General features: G+C 40.5%; 1 protein-coding gene across 4 annotated transcripts in view; it reads left to right on the top strand.

Annotated features, from left to right (window-relative positions):
- Positions 1 to 25,589, top strand: part of ATXN7 (ataxin 7) — a 77,404-nt gene that overhangs the window by 28,526 nt on the left and 23,289 nt on the right. For 3 of the 4 annotated variants that reach the window (XM_072347302.1, XM_072347301.1, XM_072347303.1), the window contains one exon: positions 15,408 to 15,512. The exons of the other annotated variant lie outside the window; for it this stretch is intronic. In XM_072347302.1, coding sequence (XP_072203403.1) covers positions 15,408 to 15,512 — 105 coding nt within the window. The remainder of the gene's footprint in view (positions 1 to 15,407; positions 15,513 to 25,589) is intronic. 4 annotated transcript variants of the gene reach the window in all.

Raw genomic sequence — 25,589 nt, 5'->3', positions numbered from 1 at the left:
CCCTGATGTGCTGGGAGGTATCACAGATAAGAATTTATGTTGGCTGAGTAGCATGAGTCTTATTGTATGGTATCACTTTTCTAGGTCTTTAGACTCTACTGGTCTTAATAAAGCAAGTGCTGAATTTTATGTGAGAATGTAGATTGTCAGATTTTGGTAAATGCCTTCAGAAGACAATCTGGAAGAATTTGTTACCATTGGGATCTATCAGGAGAGCAGGTGGGGACAAATTCTGTTCAGTGTTGTGTCACTTAATAGCAGTTGAACCTCTGGTCTTGAACAGTTAATATGTCCTGGAGGGGAATAAAAGAGGGGGACGAAGAAAATAAATAAATAAATAAAAGACTCCATGAACCTCTCGAGTATTTAGCAGATAGCAGAAGCTTTGGGATTTGATTACATTAATCGTTATTAATGGGAGTTACCAGAGCTGTGAGAGTACTGAGAAGTTCCTGAGAGCTCTGCTGTAAGCTGGTGTTCTTCTTGAGCCTGTGCTGGGAAGGGCTGAGCAGTGAAATCCAGGGTTGAGCTGGAAGGAATCACTAGAAGCATCTTTATCCCATAGACCCAAGGTCTGGAATTTTCCCCAGTGGTGGCTTTAATAAATAATTAAAGCATGGAGAAACTTTTGTTCCAATATGAAGTTGTAAATACAAGGGAGAGACACCATCTTATTTTTGAATTTAAATTTGTTTTTATTCAGCCTCGGGAGGCGCTTTATTGAGTTGATTTTTTTGTTGTGTTAGATCACGTCAAAGATGCTCACAGTGTTCTGTGGTCGCTGACTGCCTGAAAATACACTGGGAATTTTTAATAGACCGAAATAAATATTTTAAGGTAGCAGCACAATGTGCGATGCTTCTTTTTGGACGTTCTGCGTAGCAATGCACAGACTGTAATCAGATAAATCTCCTCTTCGTTTCATTGCGTTTTAATGGACTATTTACAGAAAGCATTTTAAGGATTTGTGGAGTGGTTGTTGGAAAACAATTACTGGGAATCTTTGAAAGTGCACCCAACTGTTTAAGAAAATCGTAGAGATTTTATGAGAGAGGTGGAGAAATAGGGTGTTTGAGAACTAGTTGGTTCTGTTGTTATCTGCAATGTCTGGCCCGGGTTTTCTTTCTCCTTGTTATTTTTTGTTTTTCCACTTAAATTCAAGTTCTGTTTACAATATTTGATTATTTCTGGTGAGATGAGTCACATGTTATAAATAGAATGCTGTAAAGATACTTTGCAGGTTTTAGCTATTACCATAGTATTAGTCTGTTATTGCAGGAGACTTTCACTGGAATTACAGCTCCAAAACTACCTGAATCTATCTGGTAATATGTGAAGAAGCAAGATTTTTTTTTGAAAAGAACCTTTGAAATAGGTATTTAATGCACCTACGTAACAGTCCAGGAATCCCTTGTTATCTAACACTTGTTTAGGGAGGTATATATGAGTAGCTAGGTTATTCCTATGCAGAATACAGAAGAGGTGATGTCTTAATTGAACATTGCTTTTTCTATAGTTTCTGCTCTATACTTAACAACAGGCATTCAGTAAGAGAAGATGGATGCAGTAAGCATCATACAGAAATATGGTTTTCCCTTGAGCTGGTAACGCAGCACTAGAGTCCAAGTAGATCAGGAAAGACACAAAGGCTTAGTGAAGGCTACTTCTAAATAAATGGGGTTAAAGAGGATGGAAGATGCTCTCTCTGAAGTTACTGTTTTAAAAGCTGTTTCTTTCATTGCAGTGGATCCAGAAAAGGAAATACCTACAGTTATTATACCTCTTTGCACTATGCCTAATGTCCTGATGGCAGTAATGGCCAATTGCCAGCTGGTGTTACGTGTGATCTCACAACTTATGACACAGGAAACATTTTGTCTTTCACAAATCCTAATAGTATTTAGTTTGTAATCAAGTGTTCTAAGTTGCCTGTAAGATGCTTAAAAGTTGCTTATCTCTTTCAATGAAGAAAATCACCACAGTGGAAATATGCATGGTATTCAATATTATTTCCTAGATACGGTTGGAGTGCATAACTGAGATGAATTCAACTTTTTATTTATACTTTGGTTTTATCAGCATTGAAGCCTAGTAAAGAGAATTCAAAGTCTAATGGAGTTGTCATGGAAGGAGAGGTATTTATTGTAGTCAGTGTTCCTGTTGCTAGAAAGCCTTCTACAATCAAAAGGTACCCCTGCTTGTGGTGTTGTGAACTAGGGCAGGTGACACAGTGGCTCTCAAACTGTTTCTTGCTTGGAGTTATGACTGCTAGTTTTGGAAGCAGTTACTTTGATGGTAAATATTCTAAGTTGTTTGGCTTGAGTAGATGGTATTCAAAGACTTGGTTGTATTTGTATGTAAACTGCTTGTCGGCCTCTGTGGAATAAGCTGTTCTGTGGTAACCTGTTTTCCCATGAGAAAGATAATTTATTTACAAGCTCACTCCCGCCCTGATTTCAACTGTTGATAGCTTCAGACTAACTAATAGACAAACTTCACTGATAATAGGAGGTGAAAGGGATAATTCATAATGCCTCTCTTCCCTTCTGCTGGGATTATAACAGTCAGAAAACTTACGCAGTACTCTTGATCTGCTTTTCTCTGGATAAGCAGGACTTTACGTGTTCCTCTCGTCAGCTACGTTTGTAGTGTAATAGGAAATACAGTGTTCCTAAGTGGCAGCATAGGAAAAAATGTATAGAAAACAGCTGAAGTGCTCAAATCCCATAGGGAGCAACTGTGAGGTTGTAAGACTGTCATATGAACTTTTTCTTACCTCTAGATTTCCTACAGCTTTATTTCCAGAAATTTTGTTGGCCTGTTTGACATTGATATGGCTGCCTGAAAGTCTTACAGCAGCTTTCATTATAGTGAAGTTTAGGAGCTTTAATGCGTTACATTTGAAAAGTAAATAGCATATGAATATGCAGCAAATTGGCTGTTTGTTTCCCTTTCGTGACAAATTCTATTATACTTTACCCTTCATAAATTCAGTTTTATGTGTAGAGGGTTTTTTTCACTGGTTGTATGAACTACACAGTATTTGTTGTCAGTGTAGAAGCTGGAGTTGTGCCCGTTGATGAAGTGGTATCTGGGGGTATGAGGTCTTGTCGTGAGCCACTGAAGTTAACAAGGCTTTTGCTTATGACTGGAGCATGCACGCAGGATTGGGTTATTGGGCTCCATGGGCGAGATGGTTTGCATTTGCAAGATAGCCACATTCACTAGAACTTTGTGATCAAACAACCAGCAGAGAAGTACTTTGCTATGCAAACATTTTAATTGTCAGTCCCCAGATATTGTAGCCATTGCTTTGTCAAGGTGCTATAGCCTAAATGCTACCCTCTGGCTATTGTTTCAGGCTAAAATACAGAACAAAATCTATATCACTTTACACCCGGGGTGTGGTTTGTAATCTTTTATTTCCTCTCAGCAATGCTGCATGAAGCAGCCCCTCCATCTTTGCTGAGTAAACCATTTGTCGTATTCCAACTTAGTTGTTTTCCAAAACAAGATGATGCCTGCTAAAATTAAACAAATCTTTTTCCAGCACATATTTTGTCTGGTAATTCTAAAATCCATTGGGACATACTTGATTATGTATCTTGTCAGAGTGAATCTCATCTACATTTTTCCTTGACTACCTACATGGTTTTATCACACAGTAGATCTTGTATCTTGTTTATCTTTTAGAGTGTTAGAGATATTATATCAGTGAATAACTGCAGTAGAAAGCAGGATTTGTTAGAGTATGTAAGCGTATTAAATGTTAAATGTAAACAGCAAGTAATGGTTTGTTATACTTCACGTCATGGTCAGTATTACCTCTTTTCTAATTGATTTTCAGTAATTAGCTATGACAGAAAACTAGGTGCTAGAATTGAAAAGCTCTGCCTGGAATTCCTGAGGTGGTTCCCAGTAATACTCTGAGCTGGAGGAAAAACCCACATGTATCTGTGTTACCCTGCTGAGCAGGAGTTGTCACCTACATTTCTCTTAGTGGAAAGGTGTTGCAAATGATGCCAAAAGGAAAAAAGAGACATTCTCTGTGTCACGATACATTAATGTGAGCCATACCAAACGGTACTTCTAAACAAATCTATCCAGAAGCCTCACATTCTGCATAGGTTTTAAGTGCCTTTATTTTGGATGGATATGTCAGTGGAGTGAAAATTGTTTCCAATTATCAGGCACAGTGTGTGGTGGTTTAAAAGACTTTGTTGGCCTTTGGTTTGGAAGGAGCTATGTTTTTTAGGATGCTTTCTTAGTGAATTTGTTTTCTGTAATATATGATCTGTGTGTTGAGTGTGTTCAGCTCTGCTAAGAGAGACAGCAGTCATCCTGTTTTCCCTGTTACTTGGGCACTGGGAAATATCCCTCCAGTTCTGCAGGGCTGTCAGTTTATGCCCCAAAAAGCAGGGCATGGCCCTCTGTGTTGTTTGCTGGAATAAAGCTTGTGAGTCTCTTCAGTAGTTCTTGAGGCCTGAGCATAATGATCTGAAGTGTTGGCTTGATAGCCTTGGAGATAAGAGAGCTATTTTTATCCACGGAGTAGGTAGAGCACAGGAGACAAGAGTAAAATCTAGAGAGCGTGCTGTGGCTGTGCTCCTTGGGGCTGAGAAGGAGCAGTGAGAGCCATGCTGCCCTTGATGGCACGGCCACAGCCATGTAAAGACTGAGTGCTGCAAGGTGAGCCCAGGCTGCAGCAGGGCCAGCCGGTGCTCCTGTGTGTGAAGTGGGAAGGCCTGATGGGAAGATGCATGACTATGAGCTTTGCTTGTTGTTTAACAGCAAAGTTTTGTGCTGTGCTCCTGCTCCCAGCGCTGGGAGGTGAGGACTGGACCATTCCATGCTGTGCACCATCTCGAGGTTGCAGAGCAGCCCTGTGGGTACCCGTGGTGGCTCTGCATGCAGTGCCCTGCCTTGGGCTCCTGTGGCATCTCCCCCAAGTGCTGCACATGGCTGCTGGAAGCAGAAGCTGTTGAGCGATTTCCAAGCGCGTTGTGGGCTGGCTCTGGGCAGACTGGCTGAACAAGTTCAGCGGCTGCGGCTTTGGCTCCCTGCCTGCCCTGGCTAACCCGGGGCAGCTGGGTGCTGCAGCTGGGACCTCAGCCCTAGCCCTGTGCTGCACGCGTGTGAGTGCTGTGCCAGGCAGAGAACCTGCTGCTATCGGAAAGCAAGGTTTCCTTGTCCCAAAGACATTTGCAGCAGTTCGTTAGGTAGGTGGCTGAATCTCTGTCCAGTGTGGTGGAGGCTGGTAAACTACAAATTTGTTATGGTATCAAAGAATCCTGTTCACCTCTCAATTTTCTGTTATCATTTTCCTGTTATTAGCTGTTGTCATTCTATGTCATCTGTTTGGCAGTAAACCAGGGCTCTGCAGCATTCTTTCCTGCGTCTTCTTTTTCAGTACAGATTCTGTATGTTCTGTGCTGTGCCTCTCAGTGCTGACTCCACATGTCTCCCATGCCTCCTCTGCTGTGCCTTTGCAGATGGGTTCTGTACCACGAGGTGCCCAGATGCTCATGCTCAGCGGGTGATGGGGTTTGCGGGGCACCGCTTGCCTGGCTCCGCTCAGCGTGTCTGATCTGCTACATCTGCACAGTGATGACTTTCTCTGGCTTACTGCTTGTGTAATCAGGCTTATTCTTCTTATGGCCTTCTTAACAAGAGATGTCCAAATATTAAACTTGGTGCCCTGTTCAGTCCTTTATTTTTTTCCCCTCTATAGTAGAACACTTTTGCTTTTTGACCTACAAAAGGAAGAACTGTTTCTATTTTCTTCCCCCTGTGTATTTGGGCCCCTTCATACGTACCCATCCCCCTTCTTCCTGGAGGACTGACTGCAGGCTGCAGTAGAACCAGAGGACAAAAGTAGCCTTAGAAGTGTCCATCAAAAGCATGAGTTGAACGAAAGCCACCAGATCCATATGTTACGTAGTTGAGTAAATTCTTTTTCTGATATACCAGCTATGTGAAGTAAGGCCTTGAGGTTTACTGGCTGCTCAGCTGAGTTACTGAGGTACTCAGTCGTCTTTATTTAGAAGCATGCAGTGTCCAAGTTTCAAATAAGTGTCACTACCTGTGTGCCCAGATCTCTGAGAAGTAGGTTAGGTCTCCTTACTATAACAACAAAAACCTTGTTTTATTTTCCGCTTTATCTTTTAATCCTATTAAATGTCAAAGTACTGTGAGCTGTTTGTTTTTTTTTTTGCTATGGAACATTTATATGCCTGTTGCACATAAATATGCATAAATATGCAACTTGCATATATATTTTTTAACATCGTATCAAATTAACTGTTAGGAAATGTGTGGAGCAAAGGAAGCATGTTTTAATGAAGAACCAATAGTGCTTGCCAAGCTGGGAGGGATGCAGAAATGTAGACTGGCATTCCAAAAACGACAGGCATCAGTTTCCTTATAGCTATATGATTGAAACAGTCTTATTTTTGAAGTGGATGTACAAGTGTATGAAGAATGGGAGTGGCAGGGTGGGGTAGTTTTAGGTAATTAGGTTACCTAATAAAAGAAAATACTGAAGGAGAATTTAGCTGACGGGTCATCAGTATTATTTTTCTTAATTTTTGTTTTGTATATGCTGATTTGTTGCCTCACATATCGAGCGCACCGTGCGAAATGGAATGCCCTGTGGAAAGCAGCATTGCCTTAGCACAGCTCAGGAGCAGTGCTGTGTTGCTGTCACACAGCAGGTCGGGCCAGCTGTGGTCAGCAAGGAACGGGGCTAGAACAGGTTCACCAGTGAGCACAGCGTGTGTGCTGTGTGGCAGGGAAAATAATGTCTCAACTGCTTTGTTTTTAACGTGAAGGTAGGGCCGTCATTGCTTTGGTGTGGGGAAACACTGCAAAAAGTTCTACTGAGCCACACGTGCTGATTTTTTTTCTTCAAAAGCGTGCCTAAATAAGAGATAGGAGATGGTGAGGAACTTGGGTTGCGTTCACAGTTTGCAGTGATAACACATCAAAGTACTGCTGCTGCAGTGAGCAGTTGAATGTAAACTGTAAGTTTAGATTTAAATAAAAACAAACTTCCTTTTTCTTACTACAAGAGTGCAGCTGCTGTGAAGTACACAGGGTGCTGTATATAAAAGAGGAGGAAAAAAATGTTGATGTAAAAACAGTTAATAACAGTAACATGCTTTGAGGTACGTGACTTAAGATGTAATTTAGACTATTCTCTCTATGATATAGTTAATTTTAATTGAGACTAGGCTTGTGGCTAATTGCTTGGCCAGTACTCTTTTTTCCACATAAAAGACCCTGCTTTTCTGCATAGTAAGTGAAGTGCTTCTGTGTGCCCTTTCATATGAAATTACACAGTAATACTAATAGCAGGTGTAAACTTTCTATATTTCCTGAATTCTGTTCGAATTTGATGTCGCAATTGCAGAATTAAACTCAATGCTGAGAGTCCCTCGAGTTATTTTTGGGATTAGATTTGTAACTATTTATTTATTATTATTTTGCCACGGAAGCATACCTAATAATTTGTTGGCTTCCCTAAAATATAGCAATGACACGATGAGATCATGTCACTTAAAAGTAACGTGAGACTTTCAGTGAACGTTTGTTCTATGGCGAGTGATGACAAATTATATATAAAGCATTTATGTAATATACAAATCGACTGGAATAATTTATCCTCTGCTCTGAAAACCAATTAATGAGTAAATGGAATAGTTTTTACAGATGACAGTAGTTTTTACAAATGGAAACCTAATGCAACGATATGGTGTATGTGGAGAGTGCTCTGCCGAAAAGCTTCAAATATGGGACTTGTATTTCGCTGCAGATATTATTAATTGATGGTTTTGAAGACAACCTTCTGTCAACTTGGAAAGAACTGTGTAGTAGTTTGAAGTTCTGAGTGAGCCGTTTGACATGTGTTTTGTGTTAGACTTTTAGAAGATTGTGGGTAGCTGAATTCATATACAAAGAATTTAACTAAATACTTGGATGTCTGCTTTAATATGTGTTTTATATGTAATTTCAGGAACTTTCAAATCTTGGCAGTCTAAAATTAGATCCCCCAGCTGCATTCTAGGCTGCAGGTGCATGTGTGCATGACACGCTGTTGGTGATTGCTGCTCTGTTCTTTATCAGCGAGCACGCTATAGAAATTCCCCAAGACCATTCGATCTCAGAGGAGACAACAACTGTCAGTGCTGTGTTCTGCGTCCTCAGCGAGAGGAAAGACTGCAGGGAGAATTGCAGTGGTCGGGTGTTGATACCCTTCTAGAAGGGCTGGCTGGTGTTTGGACTTGCTGATTGGTTCTGTGCGGAGGAGTTGTGCTGCCCACGGGATGCAGCAAAGGCTTTTTGCTGGAGGTGGAGGGTTGGTCCAGGACATGGACCTTTGGCAGTGTGGTGTGGCTGAGTGCGTGGAAAGCAAGAGCGGGTGAAGGTAGGTTGTCTGTTACCATTGGGGTTTCATGGTGCAAAATTCTGCCTGATATTTGAGGAAGCAGTATAAAAACCCATATGGTAATTTATCCTTGCAGGACGGTAGCTTGTATTTCTTGGGAAAAGCAGACTATCTTGTGTTCAAAAAGGAGACTGGAGAGAGAGAGAGAGAGAACTGTGCTTTTAGAGATAAAATGTTGTTATCCTGGTAAAGATCTGCAGCTGATCAAATCTAGTAATGCAACTGCTGTGCATGGTTAAACTAGATTGTGGGTTGTTTTGGTCCTGAAGTGAAATCTCTTCCCTGAGCCAAAACTTTGAGGTTCGGGTATTCTTAGGACTTTAATGAAATTATACGTGATTGTTCCATTTGCCAAAGTGGTAAATGCAGTAAAAACATTTAATCAAGGCTTCAGCTGTTCCTTCCTTCATCCTATCAATCAGTAACTGCGTGGTGAAACAAAGTTCATGCACTTGTGCTCAGAGCCCAAGTGGAGCGATGTCTGTCAAACGTCTCCTCAAATAGCTGCGCTTTAAAAGCTGCGTGTGCAAAAAATGTAAGCTACTTAAGAATGTACAGAGCACAGTTGGCAGTGAATTTCAAGGATAGGTTACCTTGCAGAAAGTACTGTGGTAGCAGCACTTCCCTTTGAGCTTAAGTGAAACAGCTTGGAAGTCTTTTGGCTTTTAACTTTGGCAGCGTAGAGTGGGAATATCCATTTGTTGTGCCTCACTTTGTATTAAAACCTTCTTTTGTATCTGAGGCAATGTGTATGAATTGTGCAGGCTATGGTTTTGTTTTCAAAGGTGCTTCTGTAAATGTGATGGTTCTGTGTTGTTTGGTTATGCATATCTTCTTTGCAAGCACAAATCTGTTGTGCCTGCATACGTAGTTCATGAAATATTTCTGTTCTGTGAGTGTGTATTGGAATTCTGCAAAAAGCCTCAAAAATCCTGCTAGAATCCCTTATTGTGTTCGAAGCTTTGTGCTCATTAAGCACTCTGAGTATTAAGCCATTAAAATTAAATGTGATCATGAAAGGTATGTTTTGAGATGCTGACTTAAATAAAAACAAAAAACATGATCTAACTTTCGTATCTGTTAGAATAAGGGGGCTATGTGACTTGTGAATGGATGGGAGCTTTAGATAAGACAGCTCACTGTGCTCCTGCTGTTTGTGGGCACAGTTCCTGGTCTGGAGGGTGATCTGTCATAGCACTATTGGAGCACGAAACACTGCCCAACAGCTTTACATCCAGCATCTTCTTCCTACCTGGAAATTACTCATTATTCACAACTGATGTCAGCAACAGAACCTGCTGGATTCCTGTTGTGAGGATTTTTTGGCAGAATATTGGCTTTTGGGTTAGACTGCAGGCTGTTGGTCTGGTTTTAACTGAGCTCAGCCTCGTTCAGTGCTTCCATTTGGTGTGATCCTAAATGCTGAGCGAGTTGCCTGCCTTCTCCCTCCTCATGCCTCATTCCTGAAGTCATAAGCTTATCAGAGCAACGATTTGGGAAGTTTTGTTTGCTTTCAAGTATTTACATGACATTCATGTTCTGCATGACTGCAAAGAATAAAAGAATAGGAAGACCTTGTTGCTCGAAGATGAGAATATAGCAATGGAGCAAGAGTCGTAAGAAAATTTAGGGAGGTGACATCGTAACTTTCTTCCTTCAAGATGACAACTAGTGCCAAGGTACTGCACCTGTGGCTGAATCACCCTACCAAAAAGTTATTTTACTATTATTTTTCTTTCCTTTTTGACCTTCTTTCAGACTTTAGAGAAGGGTTGCATTATCCTACAGAAAAGCTCTAATAAAGGCCCTTGGAGATGGAGATTACTATTCCCGTGAGTTTAAAACAAGGTGTGCTAACATCGTTTTTACCACAGCGTGCTCAAGACTAATTCCATCCTAACAAGAAGGGAAAACACAACTTGTGTGGAGTGATTGTACTCCAGATAGCTTTTGTGTACATTATTTGAACTTAGAAGTTTTTATCCATGAAGTCAGTGGTTCAAATAAGTCAGATTTGGCAACATTTCAAAACAAATGGGATATATTTGCCATTTCTGTACATTATAGCTCTGAAACAATTTCCTGACATCTTACTGGAAGCCCTGGTGGTTTGGGGAGAGTTGTACATTTGCTCAGGGTGGATTTGGCTCGAGCCCCGGTACAGAGAAAGCAAATTCTGTGGTTGGGGAGTTGTGAAGATAATGGGAAGTTACGCCTGTTATGAGTGCAGAGTTAGTAATCGAGTGCAGTGCATTTTAATGGGGATGCATTTAATATTAACTGTAGCTGATTAAAAACTTTTTGGAAGTTTAACTGGGTTGGAGCGCATTATGCTGTGCTGTGGAGGTCCTTGCAGTCGAAAGGTTCTGCTGTTCCCATTGGGCATCAACGTGGGAAGTGTCCACTGCCAAGATGCACTACATTGGAAACAGTACGTATATACTTGTGATAAATAGACACAGACTTCTGAAAAATAATATTGCTAAGCAGATGTTCATGCTGGGAATGGGAAGGGAAGAATTGAGATTTAGTAGTGTTCTGTCTGGAAAATACTTATGCAGTATTTTTATGGTTTCTTGTCGCTTTTGTTTTTCCATCAAGCTTTCTGTTCTTTGACCATATCTCTAGTAGAGTTTATTCTTTGCCCTTTCATTTCTGTCCTCACTGCTTTTGCTTTCTCTTCCTCTGTTTCATTTTTCACTCCTTGTTTTCTCGACTGTGGTGAGCAGACTTCTGCAAAAGGTCTCTGAGAACAGCCAGGATTTGGGCTCCCTGTGCTGCACTCTTCCAAAGGTTTTATAACTTCACCATTTTGTGATGCTTTGCAAAAATTTTGGAAAGGATGTTTCTTCTTAGATTCTGGGATAGTTACATGACAGGATGGTCCCAGACTACAAAGGAACAAGATTTATAGGAAATTGGGTAAATTTGGGAGGTTAAAAATAAAGGAAAAAGCAATAAAAGAATATGCAGTAGAGCTGTTGCTAGTCACTGAATTCACCAATTCTAATCACTCCATAATTGCAGACTGATGACCTGTAATCTCACTGCGTGTTTGTAGGCTGTTTTATTTGTTCTGTTGTCTGTGACGTTCAGTAGCAGAACTGAAAGCACAGAGACACTTTCAGTGAGTGTGAGCGTGACTGTCCCAAAGGGAAATGCTGAAAGCACCAAGAAGTTACCTGCTGGTGCCTTTCTGTGCCTTGCTGGAAGAGGAAATGGCAGCTCAGAGCAGACATGTCCCTGGTGGTAGGGTATGTCAGGTCCTGTTTTATTGTTATCTTTCCTTTTTTTATATATTAGAACTATGCTGAGTTGGCCTTTTCCATGTGAAAAGCATTTTCCTTACTATGTAGTCAGCATGTAATGCAGTTCAGATATCTCAGAAGTATCTGTGACATGTGCTTGTGCTGTTCTTGGGGAAGTACACAGGAATATATCATTAGAATTTGCTTCTTTTAAAAGTGGAGCTGAGTTACATTTGAAAGAAATGCATTCTGAAGGTTGCGATGTTCAGAGGTTTAACGTGGAGGTAAATGAAGTCATTTTTCTTCACGGTGTTAATAGAATTAATGTAACTAGCAGCTCGTGTGACAGTGTTTGTATGTAGCCGCCATATAAATACTGTGTTTATCAAAAACAAATTGAAAGTTTGAGGTCTTGGTTTAAATTTCTAGTTTGACCTTGAAAAACATTCCCAGATGGAGAGAGTTAAATCAGCCCAGCTCTGAAAGAGGAACATATGAATCACGGTTGCTAGGCTCTTCCATGAGAGGCATGGGCTTTACATCCACAGCTAAGGATTTCAGAAGTCATCTTTAAACTCAGAGGAACGGAGTGTTTGAAATGATACTGGTGGAATACTGTAAACTTCATTAGACTTTTAAATGGAGAATTTGCATGTCATTAAGTGAAATAGGTATAAAGTATTAGACAGTGGAATATCAGTGGCAAGACTTCTGAATTGTGATCAGGGGCTGGGGGGGGGGGAAGCAGAGAATTTGAGCATCCATCCCCTTTGCTTTGTTATGTGCATCTTGTTGAACTATTCTGTATATTCTCTAATACTTGCACAGTATATTTTGTGTCATTCTCAGAACAGTTTCGTGTTGCTGTTTGTCCTTTTGGGACACAGGAACAGAAATAGGAGTTCACTGAAGCCTCCTCTTGCTCTTGCTTCACAGTCTCTGAAGTCAGACCCATTGTAAAGCTCATCTTGGGTGTCTGGAGAGCGTTGGTGCTGCTTAATGCCCACTGGCACCTGCACTGTTACTCTGTGGGCTGTTCTTGTGTCCGTGCAGCCTCTCAGCATCGTCCCGTGCTGGTTGTATTTGGAGCCCTACAGTTACAGCAACAAAAGGATTTTATTGCACCAATTTAAAATAAATGCTTTGATAATTAGAAGCTCAAAGTTAATGTTATCACGTAGGAGAAAACAAAGTATTTGCGTTTAGGACTCCAGCCTCTTAGTACTCACTCACCATCTGCATGTAGGTGCTGCTCTGTATCAGTGGCTGTAGTGTACTGGGGGCAGAAGTTCTTTGTGTGATCCAGCTGCAGTCTGGTCTGTGACTTCCTTTGAAATCACAGTTGTGATTTGGCGTGCGCAGCAAATCCTTTTTTCTGCATCAACCGTGTTTACTCCTAGGATGGGTTGGGTGAGTTTGTGTGTTTCGTAGTGCTTTGCTATTGCTTTCTGTCACCTGGAACTTTGATTTTCAAATTGTAAAGAAGCACTTCCCTGTATATAGGGCTGCTCCTAAATTATTCCCATTTCTGGGGATCCCGAAACTGAAACAGGAAAACACTTGTGTTTATGTCAACTTCTGCTGATTTGTTTCACTTGTGGTGTAAAATTACTGCCCCCTATTTCCAGCAAATATTCATAAGGTGCTACTTGAATTGAGTGACTGTGACTAATGCCAAGGAGCGCTTTATCTTGCAAGACAGATAGAAGCGGGCAATCCTATTCTTATCTTTGGGGAGTGGTTTCCCCCTGCAATTTTGTACAGGCTGTTTTTGTGAATTTGGTGTTGTCAGGAAAGGTTTGGATCAGAGAAAAGGTTACAGGGTGTGGGTTTACAGTTCGTTAGGCATTATACAGTAGTAGCCAGTCCGTGTGCTATTAACAATGTAAATAGCAGGCAGTGTACGCTGTTATTGTCCCATTCATCACGGTGTATTAGTAGTCAAATGGAAGTGACCATGGACTATTTGTGGAAACTATTTCATGCAGGCCTACCCAAAGAACTCCTGCATGGAGCATTAACCAATGACCGTTAAGTTTATATATTTATATGGAATATAAATATTTGTTTGTATTTCTTTTTCCTTAACCAGTTTAAAGTTAAATCACGTGAAGTAAACACTGAAAAATAGAAATGTATTATTCCTATCTGCCTTTCATCTAGGGTACGTTTACAGGATTTTGCCTAATCTGTGGTACATTAGATGTACCTGGAGGTCTCCAAACGTTTTCCTTTTCCAAAATACCATACAACTAAAATTATTTACAAGGCGCCACTCAGTACTTAATGAAGCACGAATCAGTGTGGAATTATTCTGTAAGGCAACTGCTGCCTGCAATGTAGATAAGTGTAGCTGTGACCTGTCACAGCCACTTGAGTCGTTGTGTTTGGGTCCGTAGGCACAATCTGGTTGCAGCTGCCCTTATACTGTACTGTATTCGGTTTCAATATAGCGCTATTAGTGTTTTTCAGAGCACACACGTACACCTTCTTTTATAAAGAAAAATAATGACATTTCTGGAGGAAAACCCTTATTCTGCAGGAGCCCTTCGCTCTCGGAGCTGCTCAATGTGGATGCATTCTTTTGTCTGCGAGAGGCAGCGGGGATGGCAGTGTTGCAGCCCCTGGTTGCCTTGGGTTATGTCAGCAGCATTCTGAAAGTGCAGCGACTCCATTTACTCCACACCTGGTGTTCCGTTCATCAGCGAGAATATCTTTCTAGTTCAATGTAGTGTGTGGTTACAAATATACATCTAGGCACGGGAATAGCTTTAACACAAAACACTTCTAGCACAGGGGTAAATAATGCCCTTAATTTCTAATTTACTGCTAACATATAAATCTATCACTTGAGTATTCTTAGAAGAAAATAAGTTTTCTTATATCAGCCTTAATCCTTTAAATAGTGCTGTAAATCCCTCAGCCATGCTCTTTGGCAGTGATGAATGAATACGCCGTTATGTGTGCAGTTTCCTCTTTTTTGTCTTCTAATGAGTAACATTTTTTGTTGTACCAATGCAATAAATATTTCCATTGGGTTTTAAACATTAAACTGTATTCTTAAAAAACAACGTTGGGGCCACTAATTTTATTAGTAAAAGTCTGCAAGTATGTATGTTATCTCCCAAATCCACACGTGCTCTGACATACTGTTATCTCTCTATTTCTCTCTCTCATGTAGCAGTTACGCAGATCTCTGGCAGCAGATGGCTGAACTATAATGCACTGCTAAACGAGTAAAACCATTAGGCACGTAATGCTACCTGCTCAACAACTGTGCTCTAAAATGGTTTAAAAAAAAAATGCAGTAAACTTCATTTTAGAACTCATTTAATGAAATTGGAATAAAATCCAAACCTGTTTCAGAATACGTAAAATATCCCTTTATGTTGTGTCTGTCATTTGACGTCGGTCTCCTATTACGTTCTTGCATCTGGTATAAGATGGTCAGTCCTAAATCAGATTTCTAATAGATGCTTTTTAGAAATAATCACTTGTTTTACGTTTATCTTTGCAGGGAGATTTTTGCTTATGGAGTACTCCAGCACTGAAGTATCCGTTGCATTATATGCTCTTCTTTTCCCTCATTGTCAGATTTTATACACATGTATTGAAATAATGATTCAGCACTAGTGTCGTGGCTCTGTAATTAAACTGTTTCTCAATCATTGTAAGCAGCTGAGAGATATGCCGTTTTGTCTTTTTGTTTTTAGATATGCCAATATTTGGTCTTTGCCCGGCTCATGATGATTTCTATTTGGTGATGTGTAACCACTGTAATCAGGTCGTAAAACCACAGGCATTTCAATCACATTATGGTAAGTGCTTAACTATTTTTAATAATTAAGTGAGGTTAAATCAGGATTAAGCCTGGCAATTTTTATTTTTTTTTAATTGATGGTACATAGAACATTAAATTATAAATAATGTCAAAGAACATAACCTGTGTTTAATCATTTCATATACATAACAATGCAGTTACATGAAGATCTTGTTCCTTTCAATTTTTAATGCCTTCCTGAAGCACTGCACACGTGCAGTTCAGTGTTGAAGTGACATTTATACCGTATTTCCCAGACAGGATGTGCAGTGTGTTTGTATGTGTCATTTCTCCATGTGTATTTACACTGATTATTTTTCACACGAGGTTCCGTTGCAGTTTGAATTTGTGAGCTTAACCAAAAGCTAAACTTACAAGTTCTGCTCTAAAACATAATATGCTTCCAAAGGAGCAGAAAGCTTATTTATTTTCAGTAGTGTCAGTCCGTATTTATTTTAATGGTCCAATGGTTTTGTATATAAACTGTGCTAGGAAGCTCTTGTTACACTGGCTGGTGCTAGCCAACATTTATAGAGGACTGAGAAAATACAGAGTGCTCTGCGAGTTCAAGTGTTCTTTTGCTACCTACAGAAATAGCTGAGAGAGGCAGGCAGACCTTTTCCATACATGTCTTGAGATTAGAAACTGATATCAAGCATTTTCATGTGAATGCATAAATAGGAGGTTTTTGGTGTTCAGCTGTTTGTTTCTTGAGAAATTGAGGAGTTGTGTTAGCGCTTGATTAGAGAAAAAAATAAACATCCGAACTACTCCTTCCTCCCTGTGTCTGTCTGTTTGTATGTGTTCCTTTTTTTTCTAGCCCAGTATGTGACTGCTTGCTTTGCTGCTTTAAAGGATAGAAAATCTTGGATATGGGTGGGGAGTCTCTTCCGGACCTGAGAGCAAGCTTTCCTTGCATCTTAAATCCTCCAGCAAGAAAAGACACATTTGCTTCTGCAGCTTCCTTGAGTCTGGGGAATGGTCTTCCTGTGCAATGCAGAAAGTGCACTTCTTGTCCTTTCTCACTTGGTTTTTGTGTTAGAATGCTATGCAGGATATATCCCAACTCGTGCTGTTGGATTTCTGCAGTCGCTCACTGAAGAATCTGATAGGTGTTGTGACATGATTCTTCCTAGTTTGCTTGCTCATCTGTGGATGGCAGTAGTAATAAAATAGAAAGCAAACTCAGCTTACGTCTCCGGGGCTATAGGGAGCCAGAAGAGCAGAAGGGATTATGCTTCTCTTACTCCAGTTGATGTAAGCCTTTGTATATGTTGAAAGCAATTCCACCCCTTGCCAGTGTGATTCCTCACCTGTCACTGAGTATCAGTTTGGGGTGTTCAAGAAGTCCTTCTAAAATATCATATTAAATGGATTCTGCCAGTTAAAAATAAATTTATGGGGGAAAACTGGAAGGTACCCAATTCTGAGTGTTGGCATCATGATTCTTGCCTCAAGGCCAGGAGTGTAGAGCTGGCTCAGGTTGGTAGTGACAGAGGAGAGCTGTTGGCTTCTGCATACGATTTGGACTGATGTTCTGCAATGAGTTGGTGACTCCCAGCTACTTTCTTGTAAGTGGAGATCCATACTGTAGAGACAGTGTTGTAGTTGTTGGCATGACAGCCTGTGGGGCAGATTGAAAATAGGTTTCAGGTGCTGTACTGCTTCTTGACTGTGGACATGGAATTATTGGGTTTTGTAATGCCGCTTGTATCAATGTTGAACTCATTCCGAGAAGCCTAGTATATTCTAAGGTTATTAATTTAAACTCTCCTGTAAGCAGTATTTGTAATTTGAAAGGAACAGAGCAAAGAGGGAATTAGAAAATGCAGGTATGGAAAATATATTTTAAAGATTAAAGAAGAAAAACTAATGCAGCATTCCTGTTCTGTATATGTTGTAGGAGTGTAAGCTTAGAAATGTTAGATTGGTTCTCTGAGAGAAATGGAGAAGAAAGGGATGGAAATGACAAGGCTTTTCTTGGTATTTCTTAAACCTATTCTGAACAATGAAGACGCTAAACAAGTGCTGCAGCTTGCAGAGGAAATGGGAGGAGTCAATCTGATGAGAAAAACAGGGTTGGGTGGGGTGAAAATTGTTATAAGACCTTGGTTTGCCAAATAGTCTCAGAAAGGTAAGAGAGCTGACTTTGATTCCGCATCGAGCTAGCAACCTTGTCTCCTATTTTTAAGTCTAAAGATCTGTATGTGGTTGTCCCTTGTTTTAGCGAATTGAATGTGAAAGCTGATAAATACGGGAGATGATTGATGACTTCAGCAGTGTACTCCTCGCTCTGTGTACTTGGAGAAGGAAATAGCTGGAGTCCTCATATGGTACTTCTAAAACAAGAAGTAGGCTAAGAAAATAATAAAGGTTGGATTCATCTCAGTCAGTTTTCCATGAATCGAGTCTTTTCTTCGTGCCTTTATTCCAGGGATTTTGAAAGGAGCGATTACTTTAATACAATCAACAATTACAGCATGTCCCTGAAGCTGTACCTTTTTTTAATGATCTTAAGCTTTTTACAGTTATTTTTAATTGTTGCCAGAGGAAGCGATCTCTTAAGGTATTCCTAAAGTTATGGTGCTATGTGTTGCTTGTACTTGGAGTTCTTTAACGTGTCACATGGGAGTTTGTTTTCTGAAGTAGAATGTGCCCTTTTAAAATGTCACTTTTGTCAAAGGAAGGATAAACAAACTATTAACTAGGCCTAATGAGCTAATTAATTTCTTCTAAAGCATATTTGTAATAAACTACTTAGGCTGAGAGTGCATTGCGGGACAAATGATAGGTGTTTTTTCCTCCCTTGTGGTCAGTAACAACTTGAACATAATCTTACTCGTCAGAATATTTTACTTTTTTTAGTAAAATATTCTACGTTTTTATGACATACTTTTCTATTTGATGTGACTGGAAGAGATACTAATTCAAAATCAAATATATTTGCAGGCAATCTAGGCATGTATTTGGAGTGTGAAGTGCCCTTCTAACAACTCTGGTAAATTGGTACTATTGGTAGTACTGTTAGTGCTATTGTTTTATGTATACACACACACACACAGTCACTGTCTTAAAATTCTGTGACGTTTGCTGTGTATGTATGGCAACATATATGTGGCAGGGGTCAAAATCTGTTGGCATTTTTGGGATGTAATCTGATTATTTTTTCCTACAGCACATTGATCTAGATTTCCTCAGGCCTGTGCCCATCAGCTGATTTCAGTCCATTCAGTCAGTGGCTTCTCCCTCTGGGTGCGGGGCAGCCCAGGGGCTGGCCTGCTATTCAGAACAAATCTTCCTTCTGTCACACCTCAGCTGCTTCTCCTTCGGGACTGAACAGATGATTTAAGCGTTTTATTGCCAGTGTTTTTGCTGTTGCTTTTGGAATGGTTGCGTTTTTGTGGCATCAGCATCTTCTTTGGAGCCGAGATCAATCAGTGGTGAAGGAGTGAAAAAGCTGTGACACCCAGGCACTCAGTCCTATGAGCAAAGCACCTGTGATCTCTTATCCTGGTGACCTCTTCTGAGAAAACACAGTATTTTTCTCCAGTTGCAGCTGACAGTCTGGTTGATCATGTGCCAACCTCTCCAGCTTCCATGTAATATATAGGTGCCTTTGCTATTACTATTTGGGTGTGTTTCTTGAGTCCTGCACAGTTTCCTCTCTACCTATATTAATTTTTAAAGTAAAACTGATTTTGTCTGTCAAATTGCTAACCATCACCCTTGTCAGGAATACTTCCTGGGCAGCTAGCCTGTGTTAGGACTGAAAACGTTCCCTTAATTTCCTCCTCCTTTTTCCCATTAATAAATGTGCTAAATGAATAGATGCTTAGCTGTACTACAGCAGAAAGCTGCTCTTTGCAGAAGCTGTAGCTGCACTTATTTCAGGTACATTGTGGCAGCCCAGAAGTGTGGTGTTTTTGGGGCCGTGTGACCTTTTGCTGGTATTTCAGCCATTCCACATGGTTACTTCATCTCCCTGTGGTGATCAGCCTCCTGTCTGCCCTTCCCTGTGTGCTTTGTAGTGGCTCACAGAGAGGAGATAGCTCACTAGTGTGGAAGCAGCACCAGTTTAGAGATGTGGATTTTCTTCCCTCTATTTTTTTTTTCCCCCTATTCTTTCTTCTTTTTCCAACAGATTTTCTTGTTTCCATAAATACCAAGTGGGGTTATAACTCCTAACAGTAGGTATAGCGTTAGGAATGCTACCTGTTAAACTTAACTGATAGCATCTGTGAGTCATGCAGTGATTGTGGAAACCATTAATACAGTAAGTATTGGAAAGAGACCATTACAGTGTGTCAGGTTGTTGAGTCATTATAGAGGTATGTGCCATGTTTTGATTAGCTTCCATAGGTTTGGCATGCAGTAACTGCTCTGAGCTTTGCTTTCTGCTGCTCTGTAAACCAAAGGGAAATACCCAAGCATCTGTATTTCTGCACAGGACACTTTTAAAGTGTAGGATTCAGGAAGCGAACAGTACTATAGATTTGTACGCTTGAACTTTCCAGGAGGCTGTGAAATGGAAATGAAGATCATCACACAATCTTTTACTCAACCTGCAGAGACCATGGAAGGCAGATCCTGGCTGCAGAGAAAGGTGTTCACATGTGTTACTTGCTTGGGTCCATCCAGCAAGTCACTGTGAAATCTCACCTGAATCTCCTTTGTACGTCTATTTGTATGACTGTATTCCTTTCTCCTTCACTCAGTTCTCACACCCACCTTTAGCTATCAGGTTTACTACTTTGGCTGATCAGAGTGGTGTTCTGTTGTTGTTCTTAATTCATTTGTTTGCTTTTTGTGTTAAGCACCTGGATTCAGAGAGTACAAGTAACAGTCATTGTTATTTTAATTGGGATGAGTGATCCATTAACCATCTCTGATAACATGCTCTTGTATTTTGGATATTGTATCATGAGTGATTCAGGTATTATCACAGAATCATAGAGGGCTGGAAGCAGTGTAATATTCTTTTTTGACGCGATGTGAGTTGAATATCAATTTGCCCTGCCATTTCTGTGTTATCTAGTGCTTGGCAGCAGCAAATTCTGGAAATCTAACAGCAGTGTTTAATATTTGAAAAGTTTTTTTTTTGAAGTTCTGCAGATGTTTTATTTTTGTTTAGAGTGTTTAGCAAGGATTACAAAGTCAGAGATAAAGTGTCTGTGCAAAGCAGCATTTGAGGCAGATATGGAAAGAAAGGAATGTACTGAATCTTGTTCCAAAGCCATTGGACCTGAAGAGGGGGGTTTTGTTTGCTGAGTTTTGTTTTATTAATTTTTTTCTTGCAGGAGATTGCATGAGCTCATCTGTGTTTTGGAGGGATAAGTTTTCCTTACGGCTTGCATGCTTTTGGCAGCAAGTAATTTGTTTTGGTAATGAAGTGTCCACTGTTCGCTAATGATTTCTAGAACAGTATGAAAATATTTTATATAAATCACGGGGATTTTCCTGGGTATCAGTAATCTTCTGTAGGAGTCTAATAACCAAGATAAAACTTGAATATTATCTGGTGTGTCACAGATGTGCTGGAGTAATCTGCCAAGCGTATTGCCAAACACGCACAGGTGGCATTTGGCATATTATAGCCTGAGTTAATGTATATGATTTAACAAATTATCATTGGCAGCTTCAGCAACTTCTGTTTAAACACGGAGTCCTCTTGCAGTAGTTCACGCAGTCTGTGTTCCAGCAGTTGGGTCTCCGTTCCAGTCTCCGGATCCAGCAGCAACAAGCTGAATTTCTCCTTGGCAGAGAGATGTGAAATTCTGCAACTTTTTTAAGAATCATCTTGGCATATTCCCAGAAAGGAATGGGCTCAGAGGTCAGCACAGGATTCATTTCAGAAAACCATTGCAACTGATCGTTTACTTATTTAAAAACAACGCATCGTTAAATTAGAAACTGCTACCACCTGGCAAGGAGCTCTGTTATCATATTTGGGGTTTGAAATGTGCACCCCAAAGCCTTTAGCTTGTGTGTGTTGGGGTTTAAAGTCTGAAACGGTTCTGCCATGGAGAATTTAAGGAGTAATGAAAGTGTGTGCTGTGGTTGCACAGGCAGTTCATGTGCAGAAAGCTATTTTTGTAAGCATAATGGCTGTGGTCTTTGTTTATTACATGGAAACGCAGGGAGTCTGTTTGAGAAGTCGGTGGTGGTTTCCTAGTATAGTAGAACTTCCCTTTTTTTGTGGGTACATGGATTTGTCAAGCTCTGGTTGAAGACAGGAGGCAATAAGAAGCATCAACAAACAAAAATGGTGATGTTCAGCTTCAGATGTAAAGAAAACTGTTTGGCGTACCGCTTAGGGTATAAGTCGTGTTGTTCTGCCTACATACAGCACCATGTGTGCTGAAATAATCTGAACTCAAAAACGCTCTGGTGTGCTTTTGGCTTTTCTTACCTCTGGTGAACAGGAATCAGATTTCATGCCGTTCAGCCCTAGCAGCAGGCCTACATGCGGAAATCCTTGTTTTATGGCTTGCTGGATAGGGAATATCTTTTTATTCCGTTCTACTGAAGTTAAAGTGTTTTAAAACAAGGCTAATATAGATAATTATACAAATGTTATGTGGAAACCCTGTTCCTTTATAATGATCCCCTTGTGAAGTATTCAAAGACTGGGGCAGACCGCTCCCTTTTCAAGGTAGACATCAGCACAGGGAGAACAAGTAGAAAGAAAGAAAACAAGGATATTTATCTTTGTGGGAAAAGAGGAAGTAGTGCCATGTCCACTGTGGCTTACAGAAATACTTGTTCAGCAAGAGGCAGAAAGTTAGTGGACTGATAATAGATTTGAGTACGATCTGAAGAAGGAAGGTAAGGCATTCTGATATAAGGAGCTGCTGAGTATAATTGTCTTCAGCTTCATTTTGGAAAAAGCCAGTGGGAATAGTTGTCAGGTCTCCTATTAAAGAGATCCAAAAGGAGAGAGTTAACTCATCTAAAAGTCGATGCAGGGTTTCACCATTGAAAATTCATTTGGTGCTTGGAGCACAGTGCAGCTCTCAGAATTATTTCAGGTTTTCAGCAGATGCAGCGAAGGCAGTTCTGCATCGGTTTCCATGCTCCACATCCTTGGAAGGCTTCCTTCTAACTAAAAGGGCTCTTTCTAATGCCTAAGCCACTCCTTTGAGCTGGAGCTCTGCCAGAGGAGGTGGCACGCATTGCGAGGGCAGGCCATGGGCACACAGCCTTTGGCAGAGAGCCCTAAATGGAGCACAGCAGAATGAAACTGCAACCTGTTTAAAAGCTAGGGAGCTAGAAGGAGGCTGGATCAGTTGTTAAAAGAGCAGCAGGATTTCTGCTGTCATGGAGGGGAACTTGAGGCTGGATCATAGCCATTGAGATGTGAATGTGCTGTTGGGGAGCCCACCACGTGTAAATCAATCAAATATTTATAAGGACTTCTGCATTTATTTTGAGGGCCAAGTGTGTGTTCTCATACAGTGAGTAAATTATTCCAAGAACTGCAGACCTCAGATGAGCACCACTATAATTCCAGGGAGAAGCATTCTGGGAAGCATTTAAAACAGTGTTGAGTATTGAACTGTCATGAAGAAAATTGTTCCTTTTTTTTTTTTCTTGTCAGCACGTAGTTTCAAGTGGCACAGGTTGCATCCCTTCATCCTACCAGCCATCTCTTGAAAAAATGCCACATTTGGAAGAGGAAGGATTTACACATAGCCCCTTTTCCTCTGCCTGTGCAAGAATGGGAGATAGAAAATCTCAGCAGTACCATTCAGTCGGGTACCTTTAGTCATGGTACTGCTGCTCCCAGCCATTTTGCTGCAGGAGGGTTGGGAGCTGTGCAACACCTGGAAGGGTAAGGAATGGGATGGCAGAGTCCAGCTAGCACTGGCAGGAGGCTGGAGGCTTTGGCAGAGATTGCAGTGCAGCCAGAAGTGGTTTGTAGTCTGGGTGCGTGTCCAAGAAGGAGAGGAGGGGAAAGAGGACACAGGGGAATAGCTAAAAAGGGAAATGTAAAACAAAGAACTGAAGTAAAACGTGTGGAAAAGAAATAGATGAAGACAATAAGGAGGAAACTGAATGAGGAAAGCAGGGGAAAATGAGCTCACTGAAGGGAGAAAGAAAAAGGTAGGTTATTGCCTTGATTACTCTGTACTGGAGGGGGAGTGGAAGAAGAAAGGAGAGATTTGATGAGACAAAAAACCAAAACCAAAAGTTTTTTTCAGTAGTTTTTCCCTTTCTTTATGTTTTGGCAGCAGTGTGTGCAAGTGTGATTTGTGTAATCTCGTGGCGTTCTTAGACTCAAGAAGTTTTTTGGGGGAAAAAAGATGCTTTTTAATTGGGACACTTCTCCCAGCTTCATGGGACACTGACCATCAAGAAAGGAGACGGATAAATGCGTTTGTGTGCACCTACCTGTCTGTCATCATCATTTTCTTCTACAGTTATTTTGCTTTTCTTTTTTGGCTGATTTTCTGATTTGTGCTTAAAAATTCTCCAAGTAATTATTTGTAGAGAGTAAGAAGGCCACAGGATGTGTGTAGCTTTCTCACTGCTGTTGCAGTAGAGCAGGAAGAGGAAAGTGTACCCAGTTCTGTGAGCAGAGAGGAGACGAGGCAGCGTGCTAAATGGAGGAAAGGTATCCCTGCAGGGCCCACCTAAAGGCATTGTTTTGGAAGAGCTTCATCTGCTGCCTCAGGAGGTGTAGGGGGCATTCTGAAAGCTATAGTCTCTCACGTAACTGCAGGGCACAAAAACTGTCATCAGATGCGTACATGCATATCACACTTGTGGGAAAACTTAAGACGATGAAATTCCTACTAATTTAAAAGAAATCAATAGCAATTTGGTTTGGGGCACAGCTGCAGTGTACACAGGCAGCTTGTACTTAGCTTTCGCTTAGGCATTGCATCAAGTAACTTTCACTTGTTATTTATTTGCTTATTTTCCATCAACAGTTGGCTGTGTTTGCCTTCTAAAGTAACTTGCAGCTATTGACATCAACCCTTTGATTTATTTTTTTTACCCAGGCAATGTGATACATTTTAAATCTCACATTTGATACAGTAAGTTTAGAAACAAGCTCTTTTAAGAGATTACCAGAAGAGGGAGTGTGTATCACTTCGTACGCATTGAAAGCTCTACATTTGTTGATGAATATTCATCTGTAATCACAGTGAGTTTTAAAAGAGTAGTAATATAAACTGCAGGCTGACACTCACTTTCAAAAAAGTACAGTTAATGCCAGCTTTAAGCTTTTTATCAAGCTTAATTAAGTTTAACAGTTTAACACTGAATAGCTGTATCCAAGTAACATAAATGGTCTTGAAGTCTCTTCAGATAACGTTTAGTCGTGTCCAGATGCACCAAAGATTCAAGTTGTTTTTCAGTAGCAGTCCTGGGCCAGCTCTTGTTGTACCCAGCTCTGGAAGAGCTCTGTGACAAGGGGGCACTTGGAAACAATGACAACTATTTTTCTTTTTTAATGCAGGAAATAGAAACAGATAAATATGTTATGAAAATTAGCATTAGTCTGTGGTACTGTTCTTGACCGTGTTGTATTTATTAGATATTTCAGCAGTAGCAACCAAAATACTTAAAAACCCTATTATCTGTAATTGATGAAAAAATACATGGTAGTTCTTGAATAGAAAATTAAGGTTTTTACCCTATATCTTTTAGTATGTGCATCCTAATAAGCTTGCCTGTTCTGCAATGTGTGAGAGAGCTGCTGGCCATAGAGGTTGCAATTACATTCAAACTAGTTTCTCCAGGTTGTATTAGAGAAAGAAGGGCTATCATCAAGAGACTCTTGTCTTCTATTCTGTTCTCTGTTCCACAAATGATGAGTTGCCCATGTTGGTATGAAACTCTCACTCTTCACAGTGGTTTCTTAAAAGATGCAATTAGACAAGGTTCCTGGAGAGTTAAAGCAGATTCTATGTAACTGAGTTTTTCCTGTTTGGCAAGAGTGTCCGAAAATCTCAGAACTCCATACATAGTACTTTCCAAAGGCAGTCTTCCCTTGTAGCCAGATGATCTTTTCATGTTTTTACCCCATAGGATTTTGTTCCTCCTCCGGATTGAAGTTGTGTTGTGC

Source organism: Excalfactoria chinensis, chromosome 12, assembly GCF_039878825.1.
Source record: "Excalfactoria chinensis isolate bCotChi1 chromosome 12, bCotChi1.hap2, whole genome shotgun sequence".
NCBI classification, from domain to species: Eukaryota; Metazoa; Chordata; class Aves; order Galliformes; family Phasianidae; genus Excalfactoria; species Excalfactoria chinensis.
This window is presented reverse-complemented; position numbering and strand designations above follow the sequence as displayed.